At 37.6% G+C, this 26,583-nt stretch overlaps 3 protein-coding genes across 3 annotated transcripts; 2 read left to right on the plus strand and 1 right to left on the minus strand.

Moving 5' to 3' along the window:
* Window positions 1–1,623: 1,623 nt before the first annotated feature.
* On the plus strand, window positions 1,624–7,751 carry LOC103445109 (BEL1-like homeodomain protein 6). Its single transcript, XM_008384084.4, has 5 exons — window positions 1,624–2,486; window positions 3,303–4,276; window positions 5,814–6,193; window positions 6,293–6,353; window positions 6,694–7,751. The coding sequence occupies exons 2-5, from the start codon at window positions 3,359–3,361 to the stop codon at window positions 7,405–7,407; spliced, it is 2,073 nt and encodes a 690-aa protein (XP_008382306.1). The 5' UTR covers window positions 1,624–2,486; window positions 3,303–3,358; the 3' UTR covers window positions 7,408–7,751.
* A 930-nt stretch (window positions 7,752–8,681) lies between these two features.
* LOC103445108 (protein CHROMATIN REMODELING 35) lies at window positions 8,682–18,071 on the minus strand. Its single transcript, XM_029109561.2, has 7 exons — window positions 17,668–18,071; window positions 17,441–17,496; window positions 15,422–15,978; window positions 15,150–15,338; window positions 14,488–14,637; window positions 9,210–10,963; window positions 8,682–9,115 (listed from the first exon to the last, which is right to left on the minus strand). Exons 2-7 carry the CDS (start codon window positions 17,484–17,486, stop codon window positions 9,112–9,114), a joined length of 2,700 nt encoding a protein of 899 aa, XP_028965394.1. The 5' UTR covers window positions 17,487–17,496; window positions 17,668–18,071; the 3' UTR covers window positions 8,682–9,111.
* Window positions 18,072–19,635: 1,564 nt separating this feature from the next.
* Window positions 19,636–26,429, plus strand: LOC103445107 (SUMO-activating enzyme subunit 2). Its single transcript, XM_008384081.4, has 11 exons — window positions 19,636–20,135; window positions 20,273–20,362; window positions 21,394–21,477; window positions 21,558–21,776; window positions 22,647–22,748; window positions 23,298–23,756; window positions 23,920–24,149; window positions 24,808–24,901; window positions 25,004–25,186; window positions 25,282–25,379; window positions 25,814–26,429. The coding sequence occupies exons 1-11, from the start codon at window positions 20,103–20,105 to the stop codon at window positions 26,154–26,156; spliced, it is 1,935 nt and encodes a 644-aa protein (XP_008382303.1). The 5' UTR covers window positions 19,636–20,102; the 3' UTR covers window positions 26,157–26,429.
* Window positions 26,430–26,583: the final 154 nt, after the last annotated feature.

Here is a 26,583-nt window from a genome sequence, read left to right on the forward strand (position 1 = left end):
TTGTAAATTGTAGGATTACAATAAAGGCACCATGAGGAAAGAATGCATCACTCTCAGATGATCTTGTAATCATCGACAAAGATAGCACTACTATGAGTAAACTTCAAAAAAATGTCTTGACTTCCTCATTATAATCCTTTGCCATGTCTGCAAATCAAGGATTCGAGTTTGAGTAGTAATCCATACCTGCTACAAAGTCTCTCCTCAACAAAGCCAGAGAGAGTCCAAACAATAAAGACTAGTGTCATAAGAACGAAAGGGTGACCACAACTAAGAGAGGAAGATAGTTAGAAGATAGGATTTGAAGAGGAGAGAGGCAAGAGATTAAAAAGAATTGCCACCGACTCTAAGGCCCGACCCTATTTTTATGTCTAGCAGCTACAATAAAATGTGGTCATTTTTGTCTAAATGATTAGATTTATTTTCTTTTTTAATTAGAAGGAAAGACGACAATCTTACTCGTATTGTAAATGTAAGAGTGTTTAAGTTAAAATCCTTCCCACCCAATAATTGATTAGATTTATATTTACACATTTAAAAAATTAATAATCATCAATATCAAAAAAATAATAGATTTTTATATTTAGTACTATAATTTAGTGATATTTCTTATTATTTTTAAGTGAAAAGTTTAATTTCATAAATGACGAGTTTCATACCAATTTAATTTTTGTCTGAAAATATTTAATGCAAATTTGATCAATAAATCAGACATTTGTCCTTGGATATTTATATACATACATACATACATATATATATATATATACACACACACATACATACATATATGCATGTTCAGAGATCTTTGAAAAAAATTAAGGATGAAGTACCGATTTAGTCCATGAATTATCACCTCAATGAAAATTAGGTCGTTAAATTATTTTTTCGGTAAAATAAGTCTCTAAATTCATTAAAAATTGCTAATTTCATCCCTACTATTATATTCAAAGCTATTTTATCCAATTTTTCTTCAACTTAAATCACTTCACACACTTTAGAATGTAATACCGTCATTTTCTCACCTATAAGCCCTTCACATTTTATATAGGTTGCGAATCTAACAACTAATTTACCCTCCAAAGTTAACTTACACTATTTTTTTATGAAAAACTACCAATTTACTCTCCAAAATTAACTTCATATACTACTTCTTTATGAAAAAACAACCAATCTACCTTCTAATGTGCATCACATGCAAGTAACGTGACTTAAATTGACGGAAAATTGAATATAGTAGTTTTGAATATAATACTAGGGATGTAATTGGCAAATTTTTATAATTTAAGGTCTGATTTTTCTGAAAAAATAGTTTAAGGACCTAATTTTCACTAAGATGATAACTCAAGGACTAAATTGGCCGTTCACCCAAAAATGAAATATTATCCCCACCAATTGAACAAAATAATAGCTAAAATTATGCAAAAGAGAATATGGAGGGTAGTGACAAATGTGCAATACCAACACAATGTGGGAAACAACTATAAATACATAAAGATGGCAGGACCACCAGTGCAAAAATCACACATTAGTTGGCATAAAACGTCAAATACAGAGATATTGGCACCTAATGCTTACTGGTGCACCTCATAAATTTAAAAAGAAAAAAATATATAATATTTTGTTAAAAGAGATTAGAATAAAAGGTACGGACAAAATTAGAAATAAAAAAATTAAGAGGAAAAGAAAAGAATATGATTATATGGTGGATATTGCAGCAAACCCAGACCTTCCATGCTCAAAGGGATGAGAGAGACAGCCAACACAGGTTGAAGTTAGATAGAATTATCATAAACTTTTTTGAGAGAGAGAGAGAGAGAGAGAGAGAGAGATTAGATGGTGGGAGACGAGGAGATGGGGAGAGGGTTTAAGAGAGGGTTTTAGGTCCACCAACTGGTGGTTAGAGATTGAGCTCCTTAACCAAACACTTGATCTTCACCATCCAAACCAGTTAAGCAGAAGCAATTAGCCATTGAGTTCAATTGTTGAATTGAAGCTGAAGCTGAAGCAGAAGCAGCAAGTAGTAAAGGCAACAACTTTTCCCAACTGGGTCTCAAGCAAAAGCACTTATTAGAAAAGCAGTGTTGCCCACCAAAGCCTAAACACCACCCCCCAAGAAAAAAAAAGATAACCCCATTTATGGAAAAAGAGAGAAAAGTCATCATTTTTCTTGAGTGGCTCAGTAGATACTGAAAAACTAACCTCTCTCTGTGGGTGTGTGTATGTGGCCGTGCGAGTCTCACGTGGGGTTTGAATTTGACTCAGTGATGGATGGAGAATATCTATGATTGCAAAAAAGCAGAAATTTGAAGCTCTCAATTATTTTCCAACACACTAAATATCTTTTTTTTTTTCTGGGTTATTTTTTGTTGTTAAATAAATAATATACTTGTTGTTGGGATCGGAAAGTTTGGCTCTGAGACGATCGGGTGATGTTCTCTAAGACTTTTCTGTTCCCCACACAACCCACAACTCTTGAGGGTTTGCAGGTATTTTTTATTCTTCCATTATATATATATATATATATATATTTTTTTTTTTTTTTTCTGGCTTTAATCATCTTTTAGCTGCTCGTCTCACTCATGAATTTCTCCTTTTCTTCGGTTCTGTTGTTCTCTTTCTCTTTCTCTTTCTGTTTGTTAAGATGATGATCCAGTAATTTCTTTTTTTGAAAATACAGAGTTATCAGATTTATTATTATTGTTATTATCATCAATTTATCTATATATATTGTTCTTAATTTATATTTATATGTTTAATTTTTCCTTCTGTTGGGTTGATATCTGAATTCTGTTTGCATGTATGTACTACATGTGTGTGTGTGTAGAGAGAGAGAGAGAGAGAGAGAGAGAGAGAGAGAATAGGTTCTGTGTAATTAATAATCATGATATAATTGGCAGCTTTCAAACTGAAAAAGTTGTATAAATCCTTTGATTGCCAGAAACCCAAAAAGTTCATATGTCAGCATTATATATGTAAATGTTCAGTTCTTGCATACGAAGATTGCTTTTGGGATGATTAATTCAGCTGTTTGTTGGGCATTAATTATAAGCTTCTGTGTGTTTGTACTTGGTAGTAAATTTTGCTTTGGTGAATTGATATTCTTCTGTGAGGATTGCCTGGAATCTCAACTAGTACATTTTTCTGTATATGTCATTTGAGACTTGAGCACTTTGCTTTAATGCGTTGGCTTATACTGGTGTGAGTGAGTAATAATACAGTGACAATTAAATTCCTGCAAACTTGCTAGTTTTTCGAGTATGGTACGGTTTTGCCAATGATGGAAGTTCTACTCCTTTTTTCAGTCTTCGGGATGAGTATGTAATTGGGCTCATATAACTGTTAAGGGGTTGAGAGAGCTATGTCAAGTTACTATACTGGTTCGAATAATCAAAAAGATGCGACGCCAATGCTCTATTTAAGGGAACCTTTGCCTAGTTCTTATCCAGAAGCACCTTTTGTCTCTGGTAACATGATGATGTATATGAACCCTGGGTCATACTCGGACGCATTGGCTGGGAGTTCTCAGCAGCAAAACAACTGCATTGAAGGAGGCTCCTCGGTGGGGGGTTCAGATTCCAACCAGCAGCAGCATGATGTCCTATCGCATCTTGGTGGCACGCATATTGGAGAGCAGGGATTCAGTCCATGGAGGGAGGGTAGAAATGAGATGCTAGTTACGCATCCCATGGGTAGTTCTTCAGGTATTCTTCATGGTGGACAGAACTTGCAAGGTCAGGGGTTGTCCCTCAGCCTCAGTACACAAATCCCATCAGGAATGCAAATGCCTTCTATCTCATACCGGAATACCAATATGGGTTTTGCTTCATTCTTAAGTCCTAATGCATCCGTTTCAAGTGAGGGTGACGGTAGGAATGGTTCTTTTAGAGATGAGCAGCCAAGAAATGTTGAATATTTGCAATCTGGTTTTCCGGGAGGCAATCCAGATTCAAGTAAAGGGGATTTGTCTCCATATGGGATGTCGAGTATGGCAAGAACCATTTCCCATAACAAATACCTCAAAGCAGCACAACAGCTGCTTGATGAAGTCGTCAATGTCCAGAAAGCACTGAAGCAGCATGATAGAGAGAAGAACCAAAGCACACATGATCATCAGAAGAGTTTCAAGGAAGGAGATGATGGATCAAAGAATGATCTTGAGAGTGGAGTATCTACAAACCCTCAAGAGTTGGCCAGTAACTCAACGTGTGAGCTTTCACATGCCGAGAAACAAGAGTTGCAAAGCAAGTTGACGAAGCTTCTGTCTATGCTAGATGAGGTATGAGCAATGCATATAGTTTAATGTCTCTTTATGAGTTAATTATAGGATCAATCTTGCTTGTCTGGTCAGTTTATCATAATTTTAAGAGCTTAAATCAATTTTAGTTGCAAATTTGATTGGCATTATCCTTTTGTCTTCGCTCTTTCTACTCTGTGATGATTGCTTTGATTGCTGTTTAGATGACTACATCACCTGTCTTTATCACTTCTTATGTGTGTGATGTGTTGCATGTTTAGGCAGGTGATATTATGTGGCATGTTTATTGTCAGTGATCGCCTGATCACTATGCTTTTATGTCGATGATATTGTTCTGTTCTCTTAGGCTCTTACTTACTGGTTTCACGATAATGACGGAAAGGATCAGTGATATATTTCTTTAATTTTGAAAAATAGGAAAGACAAAAGGATCAAGACATGCAGTAACAGTCTACTTAAGCAAAACCAAACAAAATGCATAATGGTTTCGTTTTTGAGCTTATGTCAATTGTTGATTGTTCCAACTGAAACTGATCAATTAATGATGTAGTCATACAGTGATGCATTGATAGATAAACCAACATCTGGTAACGATTCCATTACAGTTTTGTTCTTCGATTCAGACATATTTTAATGAAGAAAAAGTTTCAAGAATTTCCTAAAGTTTTGAGTATATCCTTTCATGTTTAAGTGATGTTTACACTGGTAATTGATTGATCCTCCATCTTTCCAGTTGAAGCACCTGGAGCCTTGCATTGTGTTTGACATGTGAAAAAGTTGGGGCTCTCAATTTTTCTCCCAACGGAATATCTCCAAGTGGAATATATTCCAACTATTCTTTAGGTTTCCTAGGTGTCTAATAAATTGAACGAGATGCTATGGAATGAAGCATAGCATCCTTATGTGCGATTTCTAAATAAGTTTAGGCTATTGATTTATCTCAAGCTTATCATTAAAAGGTGTTTTGGATATAGGTTTTGGCTGTTTAGTTGACACGTTGATAAGCATTTTATGAAACAATTACTCTACCATTGATTGAAGGTATTTGCATATACTAGTCATTCTGCTAAGAACATGGGGAGATGCGAAGTAAAATTGACCTCAATGAAATATTGGGGTAATTGTTCTCCTTATTTTCTTACCCCGTATGTTTACGGACTCTGACGGAACATCAAGGTGATCCTTCTATGTTGACAGTTGGCGCAAGTACCCTGTTCTGCTAAGAACCAGAAACAATATAAGATGTAGAATTGACCGAAGGTCCCATTGTTAATTGTTGATGTGGGTGGAGAAGGACAACGCCATTATTTGAGGCCAGAATTTCCGTGGTTCCTGAGTTGCTAATGATTATATTTCTGGTTTTCGTGTCTGTTAATTTAGGCAATTTACTTCAGGAGCAGCTAATGATTACGGAAAGTATTTCTACGATCATTGTTTCCTTGAGGATGTTGTAGAAATTTGTGGTTGTGGTTGGTTGTTTCTCGTAGGCCTTTGTCTGATATAATGGAGCTCCTATTTTTTCCCATGAGGTGTAATGGTGTTTATATCACAATCACAGGTTGACAGAAGGTACAAGCAGTATTATCATCAGATGCAGATTGTTGTATCGTCATTTGATGTGATAGCGGGAATTGGGTCAGCTAAACCGTACACAGCTGTTGCCCTGCAGACTATTTCACGTCACTTTCGGTGCTTACGTGATGCAATCACAGGACAGATACGAGCAACCCGTAAAAGCCTTGGGGAGCAAGGTGCCTCTGGAAGCATGAAAGGAGTTGGAATATCTCGCCTCCGTTATGTGGACCAGCATCTCAGGCAGCAGAGAGCCCTTCAGCAGCTTGGCATGATGCAACAACATGCATGGAGACCACAAAGAGGTTTGCCGGAAAGCTCTGTCTCAATTCTGCGAGCATGGCTGTTTGAGCATTTCCTTCATCCGTAAGTCCCGACTTCAACCCTTTTCTCAATTTCTTTTCTGAAAACTTTATTGATTATCAGTTCTTGATGTAATTGAATGTTAATATTGATAATTTTCAGCTATCCGAAGGATTCTGATAAGATCCTGCTAGCAAGGCAGACAGGCTTGACTAGAAGTCAGGTAATGACCAAGTAATCATGTTTTACGTAGCATTTTTCCTTAGGCACCACATACATACATAACAGAGAATAAGATCCTTTATCCTTATCGACTTCAACACGTATAACATTTTGATCCTCGCTAAATCTGCTGAATTAGGATATGGAATGTACAGCTTGAAAGAAATTGCAAACTACAAAGCAATGTGGGAAAAGGAATAACTGTTTCATTCTGCAGGTTCTTGCAGCTACAAGAATGCTGCATAAATAAACAAATCACATTCATAACAAAAATTGATTATTGAGTACAAATGTTTACATTTTTAATTTGAATTAACGAGCGCGCCTTTATTGCGGCACAGGTCTCAAACTGGTTTATCAATGCACGAGTGCGCCTTTGGAAGCCCATGGTTGAGGAGATGTACAAAGAAGAGGCTGGTGATGCTGAGATGGACTCCAACTCTTCATCTGAGAATACACCTCAAACAAAAAAAGGTGACAACACGGGGACCATGGAAGACGGAGTAGAAGATATGCAACCTAGCCCAAGTTCGACAGCCACTGAGAAATGCGGCACGGGACAATTTATGGACTCCAAATCTGACCATTTCCATGACGTGGAAATGGCTGGATCCACTGGATATGCCAATTTCCAGAATGTGACTCGTCATGAAGCTGAAGCTGAAGCTGAGTACGGGCTCGTCAAGCTTAGAGAGGGGCAAAGGCCCGGTATGGATGACTCGAGTCTCTTTTCTGATGCAAATGTTCAGACTGATAGGAACAGTGAGAGGTTTACGGCAGCTGCTGCTGCATACCACATGCCGGAGCTGGGGAGATTTGGAAGTGGAAGCGGGGTTTCTCTGACATTGGGATTGCAGCATTGTGACGGTGGCAGTAGCCTACCCATCTCTAGTGGGACTCATCACGGGTTTGTTTCCGTGAGAGGGGACGATTTGTACAACCCTGCAGCTTCTTCTGTAGGATCTGAGACAGCAGATTTTGAATGCCTTGACTCCGGGAACCAGCAGCAACACAGATTTAGTTCCTCCCATCTGTTACATGATTTCGTAGTGTGAAAGATGCTTCATTGCACATCCACGTTACTTGTATCCAAACTATTTTTGGGGCGGGGGAGAAAAAAACACACAGCGATAGGCTTTCGACTGCTCGACTTTGCGTTGCGTTGCGTTGCAAATGGTGAAAAGGAATATTGCATTCCGCCAGACATTGGAAACATACTACTAGCTAGTACAGTTGTAATATATGAAGAAATTGATTGAAGCTCAGCATATTTGTAAAGATGAGATAAATATTCTTTGTTTCGTAAGTTGGAAGGGGAAAATGTACAATCAGTGCCAAACTCTGTTGATGGTATTGAAGAAAATAGACTAGTTTGTAATAAAGCTTGCTGTTATTTCGATGTTGCCAAGTCAATTTCATCAGAGGCAAGAACAGGGGTTCGTTCCCTTCGGAACAAGGACTTGTGTTACTTGGGATATGTCGCCGTGAATCACACGAGAATATATCTCCGGTGACATGCAAGAATCCGCCCTTCTTTTGTCCCCGCATCTCGTGCCTGATATTGTTGTTCATATTCCCTTTTCTAATCATAGGTTGGCTAAACCCCTGAATTCTTGGAAAAAAAATCACTAGACCATCATCTAAGGCCCCCAACCTCGGATTAGATCACATAGATGGAGGAGGAACTGTTGTGAGAGAGATGGGAAAGAAGATGATCAGAGAGATAAGGGAGTTGAAAGGGAGAGATGGAGATGGAGAAAGAGATGGGCAAGTTGGAAACAAGAAAAATGTTTTTGGAGATAGAAAGGGTGATGAGGAAATGTGGGTTCCTCCTAGCTTAGCCTTTTATTGTTATGTTTTTTGATATGTGATTGACAAGTCGTCGATATTTCATTTCAGCAACCAAATATCAAAAATGAATCATTATAGCAATTAGGAACACAGAGATAAAAGTAGCCCACGTGCTACAAGAGCATCCAACCAAGCGGAAATTCTCTCCCGCACGTTTATTTGCTTTACTTACAGCCCACATAAGAATTCATCATGTGATGCATGCATCCAATACCATTGTTCTTCAGCCTCTATGGTCATCTGGCAACGGTCGCATTAGATATGTGGGTTTGCGGGTTGGTGGGTGAGAGGAAGCAATTCTAAGTGACACGAACCAAGTCATTGTTCGACAGTGACAAAGTTGTTGAGCGAAAGTAACATCTTTCCGGTTGATTGGCGCAACGTCTAACGATGATTAAGTACGAGCAACTAAAAATAAATAAAGCTTGTCTGGTTTTCTTGAACTCAAAGCAAGATGCCCAGAACTAGCATAACCATATATACTAACTGTAATTGCTCTATTTCCTTGAAGGTCAGTTAAATTAAAAGCAGAATGCTTAGCCCCCAAAATGAAGCAGCGGTACAAACCAGACTCGAACAAGAGAAATCACACCGAACATCATAGGTCATGTATCCTAGAAGACGAAAAGCACCCTCCTTCAAACAGCGTTGTCAAAATTTCCGTTCTTCACAACTTTTACATGTCAGAATCCATTGCCCGGTGGACATAGAGGGACTAGTCTGATTCTAGGAGCAGAAAACAGAAACTGCCTGTACTAACGAATAAACGCTAAGCAACCTGCCTGAAATTCTTCCAGAAATCAAAAATCTAATGTGAACAGACAAAGGACGGAATGTCAACCAAAGTATAGTGAGAAAATTTTCCCTACTCTGTACGTCAGTTGTCAGCCCAATGACGATGGCGGTACCTACCTGAAATTATAGTAATAAGTAGTTAGGATATACCAACAGAAACATTTAGGTGTTGGAACTCAATAATGACAATTAGATGTACAAGAGTACAAACCTTCTGTACAGAAGCTTCACATCCTCCCTCAACACTGGACTTTCGAGGAAGGGATCATCACTCTCATTCACATCAATGGTCTCCACTTCAAAATCCCGGAAACCACAATATTCATTCCATTCAAACCACATTTTTGCAATTGTTTCTTTTTGGAAGCAAGTGCTATGATCTTCCTCTTCAGGAGAATTAGCAGCTACCAATCTATACACGAAAACTTTCTTCTTCTGACCTGGTCTAAATGCACGACCGATGGCCTGCCTGCTCACTGAGGGGTTAAGATGTACATCCAGAAGTATTAGTCGAGAAGCCCCTACCAACGATATACCCTCCCCACAAGCCTTAATTGAGCCGAAGAAAACCTTGGCGGTGGGGGAATTGTTAAATCTATCCATAGACCATTCCCGTTGCTCAGAGCTTGACTCACCTGAGATCACAAACATTTCTCTCCCAGCGCTCCACCCCTTCATTCTGACTACTAATCTCTCCAAAAATTTCAGTGGTAGGAGGTACTGACTGAAAACTAAAAGTTTCTCACCCGCTGACTCACATAAGTTCAGTATATTAAGAAAGAATCTTGCCTTGACTCCATCTTTCACATCTATTTTGTCCAAGAGCTCATCCACTCTGTCATCTGGATCAGTAGGCTTCCAAGCCAAGTTGGACAGTTTTGGGTGAAGATAAACAGCGCTTCCAACAGCATTTTGCTTGAACTTTCTTGCAAACTTCTTTAACTTCTCAGTCTCGTGCTTCTGCTTGGGGGTGAGATTTAGTACCACAGTGAAATCAACTAGCCCAGGAAGTTCATCGAGGGTATCTCCTTTGTAATAATGAAGCACCTTGCTAGTCATCTCACGCAATTCGTGTATGACAGTGACTTTCCTTCGAAAATCATTATCCTTCTGTAGAGTATGCTCCACTAGTTCATAGAAGGCTGATTCACTGCCAGCTTTGAACTGCTTCCTTACACCTGGTATATGCACTCTACTCATGATCCGCTTGATGATGGGTCGGGATGTTTCTGCTCTTAAAAACTTAGGACGAACAAGATTCAAAAGGTTGAATACTTCGTTGACATGATTTTGGAAAATGGTTCCAGAAAGTACAACTTTCCTAGGTGTCTGCAGCTTTGCAAGGGATTGGAACACGTCAGTGTTATCATTTCTTGGAGTATGCCCTTCATCCAGAATAAGAATTGAAGGTGCCTTCAGCAATATTTCTTGGCACGCAGTTGATACCTTGCTAGTTTCTCGATCACAAACAATAGAGGAGAATTGCTTGTACCCTAAGAAAAGGATACTCTTGTGCTCCACCCATTGTTTCAACACCTCCAGCTGCTGTGATCGATTGTCTGCTTTATTTTCATAGAAATCAATTAATGGAATATCCTCCACTTGCCAAATTTTAAACTCCTTTTTCCACGTATCCAGGATTCCTTTAGGAAGAACAATCAGGGGTCTTGCATTTGGATACTTAGCTAGAAAACTTTGCATGAAACTTATTATCATAAATGTTTTACCAGAACCTGGAGCATGGGCCAAGATGCAACCACCAGGATTATCGCCAACCAAGTTGCTAACAAGAAAATTGAAACCCTCCACTTGATGAGGTTTCATTTGTTTCATATGTCTTGGGTGAGCAGATATCTCAGTTAGTATCAAACCATCCTCTGACAATTTAAATCCATCTATCTCGGCTGAATCTCTTTCTTTGCCATTCCGAGAATCAGGCATGTAAGTTCTTGTACTCCTTTTGACCTGAGGTAAATAGAAAAAAAATGATACTATGAAACTTGCTTCCAGAAGAGGGCATTTAGCTGTTGAGATATCAAATAACTTCCAGTGAGTTTACACAGATCCGTGATCCATTTATTGATGACTTTGATTCCACAGCAATGAGGCAAATACAAAAACTAGAATTCAAGGCAAAAATAAAAAGTTCAACCAGGCAGTAACACAAATATATCACTTCCAATATGTTATAAATTCATCAAACTTCTAACAATTTATTTATCTACCATTTTTGGGTTGCTATTCTCAGAATATTATCTCCTTGTCTGAAAAAACCCTGGTTATCTCATTTAAATTCAGCTGCTCCTGAGCCTGGTTAAGAGAGAGTGATGTGGTGGGTTCACAATCAACTATGAACATTGTCAAACACTATGAGTACGTCCTTCAGGGATACATGCTGGGTTTTTCTACCAGACAGACTTTATTGGACTTCATAATAAGCAGAGAGAAGTCAACCTTTGGTTTGCTTTCTTGTTGCAAAATGTTTAGGGAGTTGTCTAGTGCCAAAAATCATGGGGAGAATTAACAAAGAAAAAAGATAAGAAACCTATAGGGATACCCAGTTAACTAATTTTTTGACGTCTCCTTTGGAGATGCTCTAATGTGATTCAAATTCGCCTTCGGTGAGAATCAAACCTAAGACCTCTCACTTACAATTGAAGAGGAATACCACTTACACTGTAGTACTAAGTGGCTACCCAGTTAAAAATTGACATGGTGAGTTTACTATATTGGCTGGCTCATTGAGAATCTGGGATATCCAGTGCACCAATTGATAGATAGGGGTATCTACATGTTACATCGGATTAGGTTGGGGTATTTCTCATCTAATTCAACCCTGTCACGTTGATTTTTTCTTCATGCACAACTACCTAATATTGGTCCTAACCTCCTAGAACCAAAAGAATTGAATTGACTGAATGATCGGATTAGATTGATTGGGGCTAAAAACAAACACCAATTTTGTTCAGAAACTAGGAAAAATATTGGACAAACAATTATGAAACCCCAATCGAAGCACGATGGTCAGCCATTCCTGCTCAGTCCATCTTGTTTAGAAAACTTTATATATATGGTCTGGTTTGGGTTTTTTCAGGTTAAAATATACGAAAACAAAAAGATGCATATCAGGTTTAAAACAATGAAGCGGACCTGACCTATATAAACTAATGAAACCAACAAGAACTGATCAGATGAAACCAACCCTATTGATAGGTTCACTGCTAACAACAGGGACATTTTACGCATTCCCTAGCCCTGTTCACATTTTTTTATACAGGCAGATAGTCAACCAGAGAGATTGTTCATAAAGGACCAGAAGAGAAGTATTAACCTTCGTGTTTCCCAAGATGGATTAAAACTATCACAAACTCTTCAAACTCATGGTTGTAGACCACAGATTCACATGATCATGCTCCTACCATTCATAATGAATAACTAGAAAATAACCAATGTGTTGTATGAGTTAGATCAACATCTTAGTTCTTCAGGTTACCATGAACACCTCTTGTGGAATGTGGAAACAATAGATCTTCAACTCACAAAAAAAAAAAAGCAATCATTTCAGAATTTTATTACTAAAGTCTCCTATTCCACTCTAGATAACAGGAGCCGAATGCTTCCTTTTCCTATATGAATTGGTACATCAATCTAGCAACTTTTTGGTCGAGAAACTGAATTTCAAATTGAGCTAATACAAGGATGGTCAAATCAGCTGCTGAATCAGGTAGCCATAGGGACCTGCTCTATTAGGGGCGAGTTTGGGTAAGAACAATCAGGTTTGGGGCCGGCATGGAGATTTTTATTAAACCAGGATGAGGCAGGGCATGAATGGGTAATAACAATGGGAAACATGAAACCAAATTATTAATTTATTTAATTATTACTATTTTTTAAAGAAAGCATTCTGCTGCTGTGCCCTACGTTATTAAAAAACTTATACAAATAAAAAGAAAAGAGGGAAATGCCTTAGAATCAAGGTTCTAAAAGACGCTAGGTGCTAGTCGGGCAGCGAGCTAGGGCCTAGCGCCTAGGCGGCTAGGCGGACACACGGATTTAAGTAGGGAACTGTTATTAACACTCCAAAAATCTCAATCTACACTCCTCACAAGTGTAACTTTCTTTCTAATTATAGAAAGTTTGGAGTGCTAGATGAGATTTTTGGAGTGCCAATAACAATTCCCTTTAAGTAAATCTATTATATTTCGTGTAAATACGTGTCTACATATACTTTAAATATATATATAATTTCATCATAAACTACAAAATAGAATGACATATATATGTTATGAAGTGTTGGAACATAATGGACACAAGTGGAACAAGGATATAATGTGTGTTCATTTAAGTATGCAAAAAGTCTCTTACAATTTATTGAAGAAAAAAAATGCAAAATGAAAGTTAGCTATTTAATAGTTTAAGTGAGTCGCGACCTAGGCGGGTGCCTAGGCAGTCTAGGTGGGCACCTTAGCAGGTCTAGGAGCCATTTCTTAATTTTCAAATGCCTAGGCATTAATCGGGGTGGTGGTCAGCCGCCAAGTGCCTAGGCGGCACTAGGCGGAGATTTTTAGAACAGTGCTTAGAATGCCATGAACTTCATGTGTCTTCTTCTCTATTTCCAGCAACCAAAAGTGGATGCCAAAAGTTGAAAAAGACAAAAGAAAAGGGAGGGGCTGGTCATGCCTTCACAAAATAAGGGGATTGAGAACATGAGAGTAATAGATGACTTGATTTCGTCATTGCTCCATTCATTTCGAGGAGTCAAAGGAGAGTTCACAGAAAAAGAAAGCTTGAATTGATAAGGCAAAGATGGAAAACGAAAAACTTTATATATGCTTATACAGTAGATAATTAATATGATTGCATCTTTGGATTCAACTGACAAATTGGAGGACATGAAGTGCTTATAGATGCTTCCGTTCTTGCATGTACGTCTTCCCTTTTTATTTCATTTTGTGCAGAAAGGAATTTTGATAATACTTAGGCTTATGTATCAATGTGGAGGAATTATGGGTCAGGTTCTTCATTTATAGAAACCAGTGAACAAAAATGATTTATTAATGTGGAGGGATTATGGGTCAGGTTTGGGTAAATCCATAAGGGTAAAACCCATTGCAAGATAAACGGGTATGGATTTGTGGGTGCCCACAGCCCACCCACAGGTAATTTCGCCAATCCTACTTAAACTCATATAAAGGGCCAACCTATCCTACTTGTACGCTGCATAAGCGAATAACAGTTTCAGAAATCGTCATAAGAGAAAGCTGATTCAACGGCTGTTAAACTTTTGTTTTCCTGTTGGTTCTAGTGTTATCACTGATACCTAGAGAGAATTGGTACATGAGTCTATAAGCCCTGTTGAAGTCGGTCTTCCAAAACAATATAAAGAAATTCAAATTCTAACCGTGTGCTTACATTAAGACAAAAATTCAAATGTGCTTTCATATTTAATCTAATCAAGTTTAAAAAAGGAACTCTAACCATGCACATACCTTGTTATACTGAAACTCAAATATCGTCTCAATTGCTCTGTCAATAACCCCACAAATGCGGCAAACATATCCAATATCATCCTTCAAGACAAAAGAATGATCACAGTCACCTTCCTCTTCCCCGCCACTCATTCCTTCCACAGCAGCATCCTATCAGAAACAGCATATTGTCAACATAAGATAATAATGACAACTGTGAAACTGGAAAGTTATTGAAGATTTTTGGACAAAATATTCTTAACTCTGATGTTTATACTAGTAATTTGACATTTAGACACTTTCCCTGTGAAATTGAATAGGGACGACAAACTTGCAAAAACGTACTATTTACTGGGAGATATATTTTTTTCTATCCTGTTTACTCAATATTTAAGGGTTTTTTCCTCCCTAAACATTAATCTCTGTTCAGGTGAGCAATCTCTTTAAATGGGAAAAAAAAGTTGAGTTTTATTAAGCATCAGTGGCTCTATTTGTTCAGAAACAATTATTATATCAAAGATGGAAGTTGTTACTTTGAGCTCGAGCAAAGCAGAGAGAGCTGAGACAATCTGCACCAAACGTGTGACAAGCCAACATGTTTTTCCAATTTGGAACAACATAAAATACATGCACACATAGCAAAGAAACATGTTATTATAGTAAAGAATGTACATAAATGATACCTTGTTAGTTTCTAAACCCATTGACATTTCATTCCAAATATCTCCCAGACCATCATCTTCTTCAACATCTGTCTGGTAATCACCATCATCTTCTACACCAACATAAATTCCTGGGTGATTCTTGATTCCTGTTTCACTGGACAGACTTGGTTTTTCACCTGGAAGTCTGTTCTCCAAAAAGTCTCTTTCCTGAACATACGTTGACCAATCATTTGACAGATAGGATTAAATTGAGCAGGAAAGTAGAGATATTATATATAGGGCACACATACCACTGCTTTATTCATGGAATTCTGTTCTGACGATTGTCCCAAGAAAACCTCCTGGAAAGAATATGATGGCTGTGGCAAGACAACCTCTTTGAAAGGATAAGATCTCGGATCTTCACTTTGTTCCTCATCTGAATCAATGATTACCACAGGCCTCAGTGATGCTGGAGCATTATTTTCAACGCAGTCATCCTCCAGATCAATGACTTTATCACTAGCTAGTGGATTTTCAGATTTGGGAGCCTTTTTACTCTGCCTTTTGTCTTCCTCCAAGAATGCATTTGCCAGTGCAGGATACTTTGCAAAATAAGGGACCATAGTTTGGGTCTTTTTAGCAAGAACTGCCTCTATCTCCTTTGTAACACTTCCATATTCACCACAGTCTAACCTCTCCAGCAAGTTCCGTATGGCAAATGGATCAGTGTAGTCAACAACTTCTGAAGTAGACTTAGGTTTCTTCTCTACAACTTCATCATGCTTACTTACAGAGATGTCCAAGCCATCATAATTCTTTCCGTCCAAACAGAGTTTCATCCTCTTATGCCCCTTGGAATATAAACCTGAGCTCAAATGGAAGGTAACATACAAATAGATATAAAAATGAGGATCTTGCAAAAAATAAGAAGAAAAAGAAAGTAGGCAAATTACAGAAACTCATAAGTTCAGAAAACCATCTAGCCAAGTATATCAAATCAGCATCAGCACAGGAAAGAGGAGGAAGTTATATGTGAATTCCCTTTTGTATGAGTATAAGTGGAAGATATTGTGTGCTTTCTTAATAGAAATTGCATCCTAAAGCAATGCAAGATGCATGAACATAAAATATGAATTATATATTAATTTCAAAAGTTTACAATAAAAACCTTGTATATGTACTGTTTAACACTTCACAATGCAATGCATGCACGAAAATTCTAGGCAATCATATAAGTAGCACAACCACAAGGGTAATAGAGGTCCAAGTTAAAAGTATTACTCGTTATATTTTGAAGGTAGGACATAATAGCAGCACTGACAATGCTTAAGTAACAAAAGAAAATCAATCTGCTGAGATTCAGTTTCAGCTGGACTGATGGAGACAGCGAAAAGGCAGAGGACACATTGTTGGACCTAAGGTTCAATATTTTGGTCATGACAAGAACAATTTGATGAAGAAAAGAGTTGTGTAATATTAATTAACTACAAGTTGAAAAATATGTTGACTAATATTACACTTGTTCAGCATCAATCTATTTATGTTTCTTTGTTTGCCGAGTCAGATAGCTGATTTATAAGACAGTAAAAAACATACATTGAGCCTCAAAGCTAGAAAACTTCTGATGAAAATCCAGATTATATCCATACAGCCTAACTCTCATGGAACATGAAATATTCACAAATCACAAGACATTTTTTTAGGTTGGTGATGTCAACTATGAAGAACGGAATTCACAATGTTTGCCCAAAACCTTAACTATTAAATTACAAGACTGCATTAGTGGGGCTTTTCAGGGCATGCTACTACTTGTTCACAGTAGCAGACCCAACACCGTTTGGTAATTTGCAACAAACAACTTTGGCAAGAAGACCAAGTTCTCTTTTTTGGATAGCACAGAATCTGCACAAGGTGTTGCGCTTCAGAAGGCTGTGTGTCTTTCGTACCCCACTTCTTGTGCCCTCAACCCAAATAAAATAAAAACTTATTTCTCAGTTTCTCAACAATAGCTACACAATAGCCACAGACTACTGAATTAGCCCTAATACAAACAACAAACCACAGAACCCTAACAGCCCACAATACCCAAACAATCCCTAGAATTTTTCTTTGTAATCAAATTTCTAATCTTCAAGTCCCCATTTTAATGCATAAAAATTTCAATTTTTTTTCAACCAAAACGTTAATTTCACAAAATGTAATTCCACTCAATGGGTTTGTCACAAGCTCAACCTGCATTTCTCTCACATGCCGAAACAATCCAAACTTCCAGATAATACACACACACACACATGTATAGAAAGAGAGAGAGAGAGAGAGAAGCTTACTGTCATATGTAGTTTTAATGGGGGATACATCAATTGGTGACTCCATGGCTCAAACACTGAGAACACAAGAAACCCAAAACAAAAAGTCAATCACTTCCATTAACCAAAAGACAAACCGAGATGACAAAATCGCCATTTTTGTACAATGGAAACACTTCCGAGCTATAAAAAAAAAAATCAAATTAAAAGAAGCAAAAATCAGAAAAAAAGAAAAAGAAAAAGAAAACCTTAAATTTGGGAATTTAGAGAGGAAAAAGCAATCGCATTTGGCTTCCGAGTACGAAACGGCCACTCCCCTCTTGCCCTCGCAAAAGACTCTCGGAGCGAGAGCGTCGGTACGAGCGTGACGAGTGTCCGTACACAAACCCTTTTGCAGAAGCAGCTGCTTCTCCTTCAGGCGTCAGCGGGGAATGCAGAAATGAAAGCTTCAGAGAGAGAGAGAGAGAGAGAGGAGCTTTGTGTGTTGGAGGCGGACCGTGTGAAAGTGTGAGGGAGTGACGTGGCGGTATTTGATTTGTTGGTGGGGTGCGGTTCGCTTGCAGTCGTCATTGTCACGCGAGGAATCGGAAAGCGACTTGCGGTCCCGCAAAGGGATATGGGGGATGTTTGGATACGTGAAAATACAGCTCCCGGGACGGTACAGATTGAAGCCAGTGTTTGGCATGCGTTGAAAATGAAGCGACATCCGTGTCCATATTTTGCCAATTTTGGTAAAAAGTTAAAGCTAGGGTGACCTCATTTGTTTATACTCCTTTTTTGCTTGTCTACTCAAAAATGCAATGAATATTTTAATGACACAGTAACATGCGACTTTTCGAATTTACTCAAATTATGACATCATGTACAATTATTAATATTTAAACTTGGTTATAGATTTTCAGTTCAATACGTGTAATTAAGAATAATACTTAATTATTCTTAATTAATATTTAATGGACTACGTTTTAAAATAATGTAATTAAGAATAATACTACCACTTAGTACTACGATTTATAGGTGTTCCTCTTCATTAGTATGTAAAAGGTTTTAGGTTCGATTCTCACATAAATGCGAATTTGAATCACATTATTGTTAGTCCATTGTAAGGCTAAGCTTGCCCCCTTTCCTTAATGTAAATAATATCGATTGTTAAACTATATATATATTTGCATTCCCATATGAGCTGATGTCACGCCTTAATTCTAAGTTACACTATGGGTCAACAGGTAAAAGAAAGATATAGCGGTAAAATGTGGGCTAGTCTAGTTAGTGGAAGTAGAGGTGTCTAGTACTAAGCCAATATTATGTGTGGGCTAGTTAGTTGTGCTAGTGGCTTACCATTATTAACTAGCCCACATTCATACATATTATACATTAAATATTCATGTGAAAACATAATTCATAACAACTAATTCAAACTTCAAAGATGTAAAGAGTTACTGAAACCCTACTCTTCAAGCGCTTTGCCCTGATACAATTACTAGGAGGATCCTCGCGAGATCCTCCAATTATATCCGTTCATCGTACATTGTGCGGTAAAAAAACATTGTAAATTTTTTTATTTAAAATTGAATATAAACAGTACCTGACAAAAACTGATTGCACGATGTACAATGAACGGATGTGATTGGAGGATTCCTATAATCCTCATAAAGAAAATGATCGCACGATGTACAATGAACAAATGTGATTGAAAGATTATCGAGATCTTCACAAAAAAGATCCAGTGAGGATCCTCTCTTGTATAGTTATACTCGTAGACCTCTTAACCAAAATTACTTGATAACTTGCAAAACCAAATCCCTACAACGAGGTTTGATGCCAACAATTGATCAACAATACGCTTTTGTGCTTTGAAGTGTTAAAACACAAGCATACTTTTCTATTTTGTAGTATTTTTGATCACATTTTTTTATAAAAATTATTGTTTCGGGAACCAGAATTACTATTTATAACTTATCGTAAAGGTTGGATTAATCTTAGTTACCAACTTTTTGTAGATTTGAAACTTTTAGCACCTCGTTTCTCACTTTAAAACTTTCTTAACAAATCGAAACTCATTGTTTGTATCTAAAACTATCATATTTGTAGCATTAGTAATCAAATACAAGACCTGACCCAAACAAGACATAAACGGATACATCTAGTTGTTAGATTTCCAAATTCAAATGGAAAATCAATGTTGTGATGACCAAATGCCTTTACCATTTTCCCCTAGACATAGCAAAGTAGGCCAAAAAAAAGAGTCAAACAAAACCCTCATACCCAAATGGGGAGCAGAGGAAGAAGAGATGGGAGACTCAAAAGTCTCAAACTTTATTAACTCCGCCCACGGGCACCACCCTCCCTCTCTCTCTCTCGTCGCTCCTCCATTACTCTCACACAAAAGACAGAACCTAGAGAGAGAAAGAGAGGGAGGGGTTTTTAGGCTGTGAAGTTTTCACCTTTTTGCTGTGTTTTAGGCGCTCTCAACCTCGACAGCCCTCCTTCCTCGAACCTCCCCACCTGGGTCTCCACGACCACAACCCACCATTCCAAGATTCCCCCCACGTCCCCTGTTCGATTTCCACAAACCCATCTAAAAGCTAAGCCCACCCACCTCTCTCCCCCTCTGTGCTATTAAGTCCAATCCACTGTTGCAGTCTTCCCCTTTCTCTCTCTAGCTGCTTCTTCTGCAACTCTCATGGCTTCCCGGAAACACTTGGCCGCTGTAAAGGTACTGCTGCAGCACCCAACTGTCAAAATTTCTGTTGAAACCCTAACCCCAACTGTGAAAGTCTCTCCCTGCTCGAATTCTGAGTGGGTTTTGGGTTTAAATTTTTGAAAAATGTTTCTGGGTTTTTTTTTTGGCAGGGCGCGAAAGTGCTCATGGTTGGGGCAGGTGGTATCGGCTGCGAGCTTCTCAAGACTCTCGCTCTCTCTGGCTTCCAAGACATTCATATTGTGCGCTTCTCTCTCTCTCCCCCTCTTCTGCTGTTGAATTTTAAGGGATGAGTTTCTGTTATTTTTTTAATTCTTTGTTAGTTTGCTAGGGTTTTCATTATGTGTTATACCCATATCATGTTCTTTTATTGAAGTTTAGGTGTTGTTTTTTTAGGGTTTTAATTAGGGAAAATAGTTCTGTTAGTACCAAATTTAGTTCAATTTTCTTCTGAATTTTTCTTTTTTAAAAATGACTTCTCTGTACAGTTAATCATGTGTCAATTAGAATGAAAAGTGATGAAATGTTGAATTAGTATTTGTTCTTCTTTCATTATCATCGTCATTGTTGATTATTCTAATGTTTTGTTAAGAATTATGACATTCTTAGAAGAATCTAGGATCTGGCTAATCAAAGAATTGGAAGAGAATGATCCAAATGTTTTACAGGAATCAAAGTGGTGGCAACTTCTTACCTAAGGCTTTAGACCTTAGAGTGTGTCTGGGGATTTTTGCTCATTTTAGTAACAAGTGAAATATTTTTAACCGAACCTCTAACTTGAACTTATAATAACACACAGTAGCTGACTAGTGCCAGTCAGGGCGATTCCTGAAGTGGTTCTACTCATAAGTATTCATTTTTCTTCAGTGTTTGTTAATTTTTCAGTTTGTACCTTCATTGCTGTCCTGTCCATTGATTGCTTCATACGCTTGTGGTGGAAATCCTATAATTTGTGTAAAGGGTTAATAAGCGAAAAGAAAGAAAAACTATATATTTAAACAAATTGATGGGGTATATGATATCCAATCTTGAAAAAGATGAATTATAAGCCACATTTTTATGGTATAGTGGGTTTGGATGTGGACGTTTGAGTTATATTTACCACTACTTGGATAGATCCCTATATGAATTTTTCAATTCATGACCTGAGGATTGATATTAAATTATAATCCAAATTCTTTTTCCAGATTCTGTGTATATGCAAGAATGAGCAAGTTTACTTTGTTTCTTTCGGTTATTATTCACTTGTGCAGTTGGTTATCTCAAATTGCAGATTGACATGGACACTATAGAAGTGAGTAACCTCAACAGACAATTCCTCTTCCGACAATCACATGTTGGGCAATCCAAAGCCAAAGTAAGTATGTTTAATCTATCTTATGCTTTCTATTTGAAAAGGTGTGCAGTGTATGATATTTTCATGGATATTTTTAACAGGTTGCTCGGGAAGCTGTCTTAAAATTTAGACCTGAGATAAGCATAACTTCATACCATGCCAATGTAAAGGATTCTGACTTCAATGTGGACTTCTTTAAGAACTTTAATGTGGTCTTGAATGGACTTGACAACTTAGATGCTAGACGACATGTGAATCGCCTGTGTTTGGCAGCTGATGTTCCCTTGATTGAAAGTGGGACAACTGGGTTCCTTGGACAGGTGAGTTATTGCTTTAGAGTTGGTTGGCAAGAAACTAATTTTTTTCATTGGAACTAGGTCTGTCAATTGATTGCATCTAATAAATTATTGTCTGTCCATTATGTTTCTGGTTCCTTGTATGGTGTGTGTATGTGTATATTTTTTTATCTTAGATCACTTGAGCTTTGTAGAATTGTAACTGGTTTCATTATTAGCGATGCCAATCTTCATATGTCAAAGATGTCTAGGTCGGGAAAGGTAATTTCTTTGCTTCATGCGTAGTTGGCATGTTGGTTTTTGATCTGGACAGTGCTTTATAGCAGTTGCAGAAGGGGTTTCATAATGGAATGTCTTTAGCTGAGTTCATGCAGTGAACTATCTTTTCCCTGTCTAAGAATTCATGTGCTTCATTGAATAACTACATCAGCTAAGGATCCTATAGTATTCTTTATTATGTGTTTGTCTGTGATCGTTTATCATAGAAATGTTTCATTGATCATCATCTATGTCATCAAATGTTACATTGATCATCATCTATGTCATCATTATCATCTTTACCCTTGTTCCAATCGTACAGGGTTAGCTATATGAATTTTCTGTCTTACATTATGTTATTCTGCATGATGTTAAATAGTTTCAAGTCCTTTTTTGAGTGTGGCTAGATGTAGTTTTGGAGAGATATATTATGTACTATGTAAAACTAATAGTTTTTTTAGAAACACATGGTGGAAAAAACCATCAGTGCATTTGACCGGCATATTCAAACTTCTGCATCATTTTTATTATTTCATTTGTCCTTTTATTTGTTTTGCAAAATGCTTCAGTGCAGTTGGTTTTGTTTGAAGGTTCTTTCCTCCCCTTTTCACTTATTTGTTGACTCTTTAAAATCAGGTGACTGTACATGTGAAGGGAAAAACAGAGTGCTATGAATGTCAGCCAAAACCTGCTCCTAAAACTTATCCTGTCTGTACCATTACCAGTACTCCATCAAAGGTATTGTTGATGGATAGTTATTTTTGTTGTTGTTGTCTTTGAATAACTGTGTGTGGCTTGTATTGGGAAATCAGTTTTCTTGATAGTTGGTTACTTATATCCTGTGAATTAAACATCTCTAATTCTACCATGGAGACTTGAATAATCTGGAAGAGAAAACAACACGAGTAATAAAAGACAAAGGAATCCATTTTTTGGGGGGGGGGGGGGGACCAAGAAACGGAAACCATTTATAGTTAATAGATTTAAGCTGGGCTTAGTTTTTTCCTCAGAAATTACTACTACCGCTGCTGCTGCAATTCGATTGTTGTGAAATTGGTATAAGCACTATGGCTTGTGAATGATGTTTTGGGCCATAAAAATGATATTGAAAGATATACAATAGAAAACTAAATTATATGGTTTGCCAGTTTGCATGGAACAAAGTTTTAGTCGGATTGGACGATGATCATTTTCCTCCAACAAATTAAAATGGTATATTCATCATTGTTCAAGATAACCCCTTGCTCCATGGGTCTAGACTTTGACTGTATAATCTGTATTTTGCAGTTTGTTCACTGTATCGTATGGGCAAAGGAACTTCTCTTTGCAAAGTTGTTTGGGGATAAGAATCAGGCAAATGATTTGAATGTACGTTCTAGTGATGGTGCTAGCTCATCAGAACAGGCTGAAGATGTATTTGAACATAGAAATGATGAAGACATTGAGCAGTATGGAAGAAGAATATATGATCATGTATTTGGTTATAACATTGAGCAAGCTTTGTCTAATGAGGAGACATGGAAGAACCGCAATAGACCAAGGCCTATATATAGTAGGGATGTCATGCCTAATGGGCTCGGTCAACAGAATGGAAGTATGGAAAAGAATGGTGCATCCAATGATGTATATTCAGTATCTGCCATGGCATCTCTAGGAATGAAGAATCCACAGGATATATGGAGCCTTATGGAAAATTCCAAAGTCTTTCTTGAGGCTTTGAAACTATTTTTCTTGAAAAGGCAGAAGGTTAGTTTAAACTCTTGTAGTAAGGAAAGTCATTGCACAACCATTTATTTTCCATATGTCAAGCTGGACTCATAACTTTTATTTTGTTCTCAGAACTCTTTTAACTTTTTTTTGCGTTTTTGTTTCTTGTTATCTTTGCGGGGTGTGGGGGCACTGGTGGCAGGAGATTGGAAATATGACTTTTGATAAAGATGATCAGCTAGCTGTAGAATTTGTTACTTCTGCTGCAAATATACGGGCTGCTTCTTTTGGAATCCCATTGCATAGCCTTTTTGAAGCCAAAGGCATTGCTGGTAATATTGTTCATGCTGTTGCAACAACGAATGCTATTATTGCTGGGTTGATTGTCATTGAGGCAATAAAGGTGCTGCAAAATGATACAAAGAATTATAGGTGCGTGCGATTGCCCTTGTAATAAATAAAAAAAAGTGCTTTTTTTTTCTCCTTCTCTCTCTTTCGATACCGTTTTAAAAAAATGTGTTCTATTTCAAGATAATTTGCTATTCTGAATTTTTGTATTTCAAAATGGTGAAGAGAAAATATTTCTTTTCTTGGTTTTCACTATTATCTTTTACTGAATTCTGGTATCTGCACACAAATACACTTGTGCATCGACACACATACCCACACAGAAATGCACTTATAATTGGTTGATGTGCATCGATGAGTCTAGAGCCATGATCATATATTGGTTTAGGGAAGAAAAGAATTCTTTGACTGCTTCTGATGTGAATAATTCAGGAACATGAGATGGTAGTACATTTCTGGCATTGCTTTATTTGCACTGGTTGGCTTGCATATAGGTGTAATCGGAAGGGTGGGTCCTACTTTTAAGTCATTTTCAATTTCCATTTGTTTGATTGAAGTCATACCAGTTTAACAATTAGGGAATTGAAATTTGAACAGTATGTCATTGATGATGGTCATTCAGCCAGCCTGTAGTGCAATGGAGCGGCTTTACTTTTATTTTTTTCTTCCCAGTGGTTTGTTCTACGCTGTATTTTTTTTTTCCTTGTGGTCTGATTCTACCCTGATCCGAATGGCTATGTAGGATGACATATTGTCTGGAACATCCAGCAAGAAAAATGCTGCTCATGCCAGTGGATCCATTTGAGCCTAACAAGTCCTGCTATGTCTGTTCAGAGGTATACTGATTGTTCTTTTCTAAATTCCATCTTTGTGGGATCTTTGTGCTGACAGTTAAAGTGGAATTGCGATATGCACTAATGCAATATGATTGTAAGCAGACACCACTATCACTTGAGATCAATACTCACTGCACAAAGTTGCGGGATGTAGTTGAAAAGATTGTTAGAGCCAAGCTTGGGATGAGCTTGCCACTCATTATGCATGGGTCAGCCCTTCTTTATGAAGTTGGTGATGACCTGGACGAAGACATGGTTGCAAATTATGCAGCAAACCTTGATAAGGTATGAATTCTTTTCCTTTGTTTCTGGAAGACTTGCTCATGTACATGTGTCTTGTTTGTGTGATTTAAAAAAAATGTTTTTACGTAAAATTGCAGGTGCTGTCTGAGCTTCCTACGCCAGTTACCAGTGGGACCATGCTGACAATTGAGGATCTTCAGCAAGAACTATCATGCAAGATCAATATTAAGCACAGGTGGTTCTTTATCCAGTTGATCTGCAAGCTCCTATGCATCATTAAAATTGCTTCTTAACATCACATACAAAATGATGGATGACTTTAAGACATGAGCATTCGCAATAACTAATTTTCCTGTTATGGTTTATAAAAATAAAGCTTCACGCAGCTGTATAAGCTGAAATATTTTTGTGAGATAGTAAGCAATCAGAAGCTGTGTTAGTTGAAGTTAATGTCCTTCATCCTACAATTTATCTTCTCTTCCATTATTGGCTCCCCCACCCCCTGAAACCTAACCAAGTATGCCATTGAGGTTGCATGAAGCATTTTCTGATCTAGTAGCCGTTTTTTTTTATTTTTTATTTTTTAATAGGGGTTGGGTGATGATGCTATTTTATTCTTTACTGTCATGTAATCTACATGATTATTAATGCAAGTTTGATTTCATGCAGAGAGGAGTTTGATGAAGAGAAGGAACCCGATGGAATGGTTTTATCTGGTTGGACTCAATCTCCTGCGGTGGCACAGGATGACAAGAAGTCTACTGCAAATGCTGGAAGCACGTCAAATGCATCATCATCTATGGAGGCTGAAAGGACTGATGATGTTGAAACTACTCCTGGAAGGAAGAGAAAACTGTCTGAGGTTTCTGAGGCAGTCAATCCAGATATACCAAGTGTTGCTGGCAGTAGTACAAGAAATCCCGAGAAATTGGAACTTGTTGATGACGACGATGAGCTTGTCATATTTGATAATTGGGATTCAGTCACCAGCAAGAAGATAAAGTTGCAATAGTTCATCCTTGGATCTCTAATGTGGAGGCGTCAGTTCAGTTCTAATTTTGTACCATTAGTGAGAAGCACTGATTCTTTATGGGAGGTTGGCTCAATTGCTGTTTATTAGGTCGAGCCGGTACAAATTAAGCAGTCTTTTCGCTTCCCTTCTTCTGTGGTTGTAAGTGTAATGTGTCTTCTTCTTCCTAACTTAGTTGACAGATTTTTAGCCCTGTAACTTGAAAACCATAACTTAGAAAATGCCCCTGAAATGACTAAACTAGTGAATCATGAATTTCGGAGTTCCTTTTTATGTCATCATGAATTAAGTTTCCACCATGGATTTGGAAAATATTTAGGTTTGAGTTGCGAAAAGCGAAAACATGTGAGGTGATTTTTCGTAAAATCGCTTGAAAGTAATTTTCCAAGTGAGTTTACGGGGAATTGCT

The sequence above is a fragment of the Malus domestica genome, chromosome 10, assembly GCF_042453785.1.
Source record: "Malus domestica chromosome 10, GDT2T_hap1".
Lineage (NCBI taxonomy): Eukaryota > Viridiplantae > Streptophyta > Magnoliopsida > Rosales > Rosaceae > Malus > Malus domestica.

Bases quoted from the DNA above. Each gene is read 5' to 3' on its own strand.
- LOC103445109 (XM_008384084.4), top strand. From the start codon at position 3,359: ATGTCAAGTTACTATACTGGTTCGAATAATCAAAAAGATGCGACGCCA. The intron at 6,194-6,292 runs GTAAGTCCCGAC...GATAATTTTCAG, and splicing joins TTTGAGCATTTCCTTCATCC to CTATCCGAAGGATTCTGATA. The intron at 6,354-6,693 runs GTAATGACCAAG...ATTGCGGCACAG, and splicing joins CAGGCTTGACTAGAAGTCAG to GTCTCAAACTGGTTTATCAA.
- LOC103445108 (XM_029109561.2), bottom strand. From the start codon at position 17,486: ATGGAGTCACCAATTGATGTATCCCCCATTAAAACTACATATGACA. The intron at 15,339-15,421 runs GTATGTGTGCCC...ACGTATGTTCAG, and splicing joins ATTCCATGAATAAAGCAGTG to GAAAGAGACTTTTTGGAGAA. The intron at 10,964-14,487 runs GTATGTGCATGG...TATTTACCTCAG, and splicing joins TTGAGTTTCAGTATAACAAG to GTCAAAAGGAGTACAAGAAC.
- LOC103445107 (XM_008384081.4), top strand. From the start codon at position 20,103: ATGGCTTCCCGGAAACACTTGGCCGCTGTAAAG. The intron at 21,777-22,646 runs GTGAGTTATTGC...CTTTAAAATCAG, and splicing joins CAACTGGGTTCCTTGGACAG to GTGACTGTACATGTGAAGGG. The intron at 24,150-24,807 runs GTGCGTGCGATT...ATGGCTATGTAG, and splicing joins AATGATACAAAGAATTATAG to GATGACATATTGTCTGGAAC.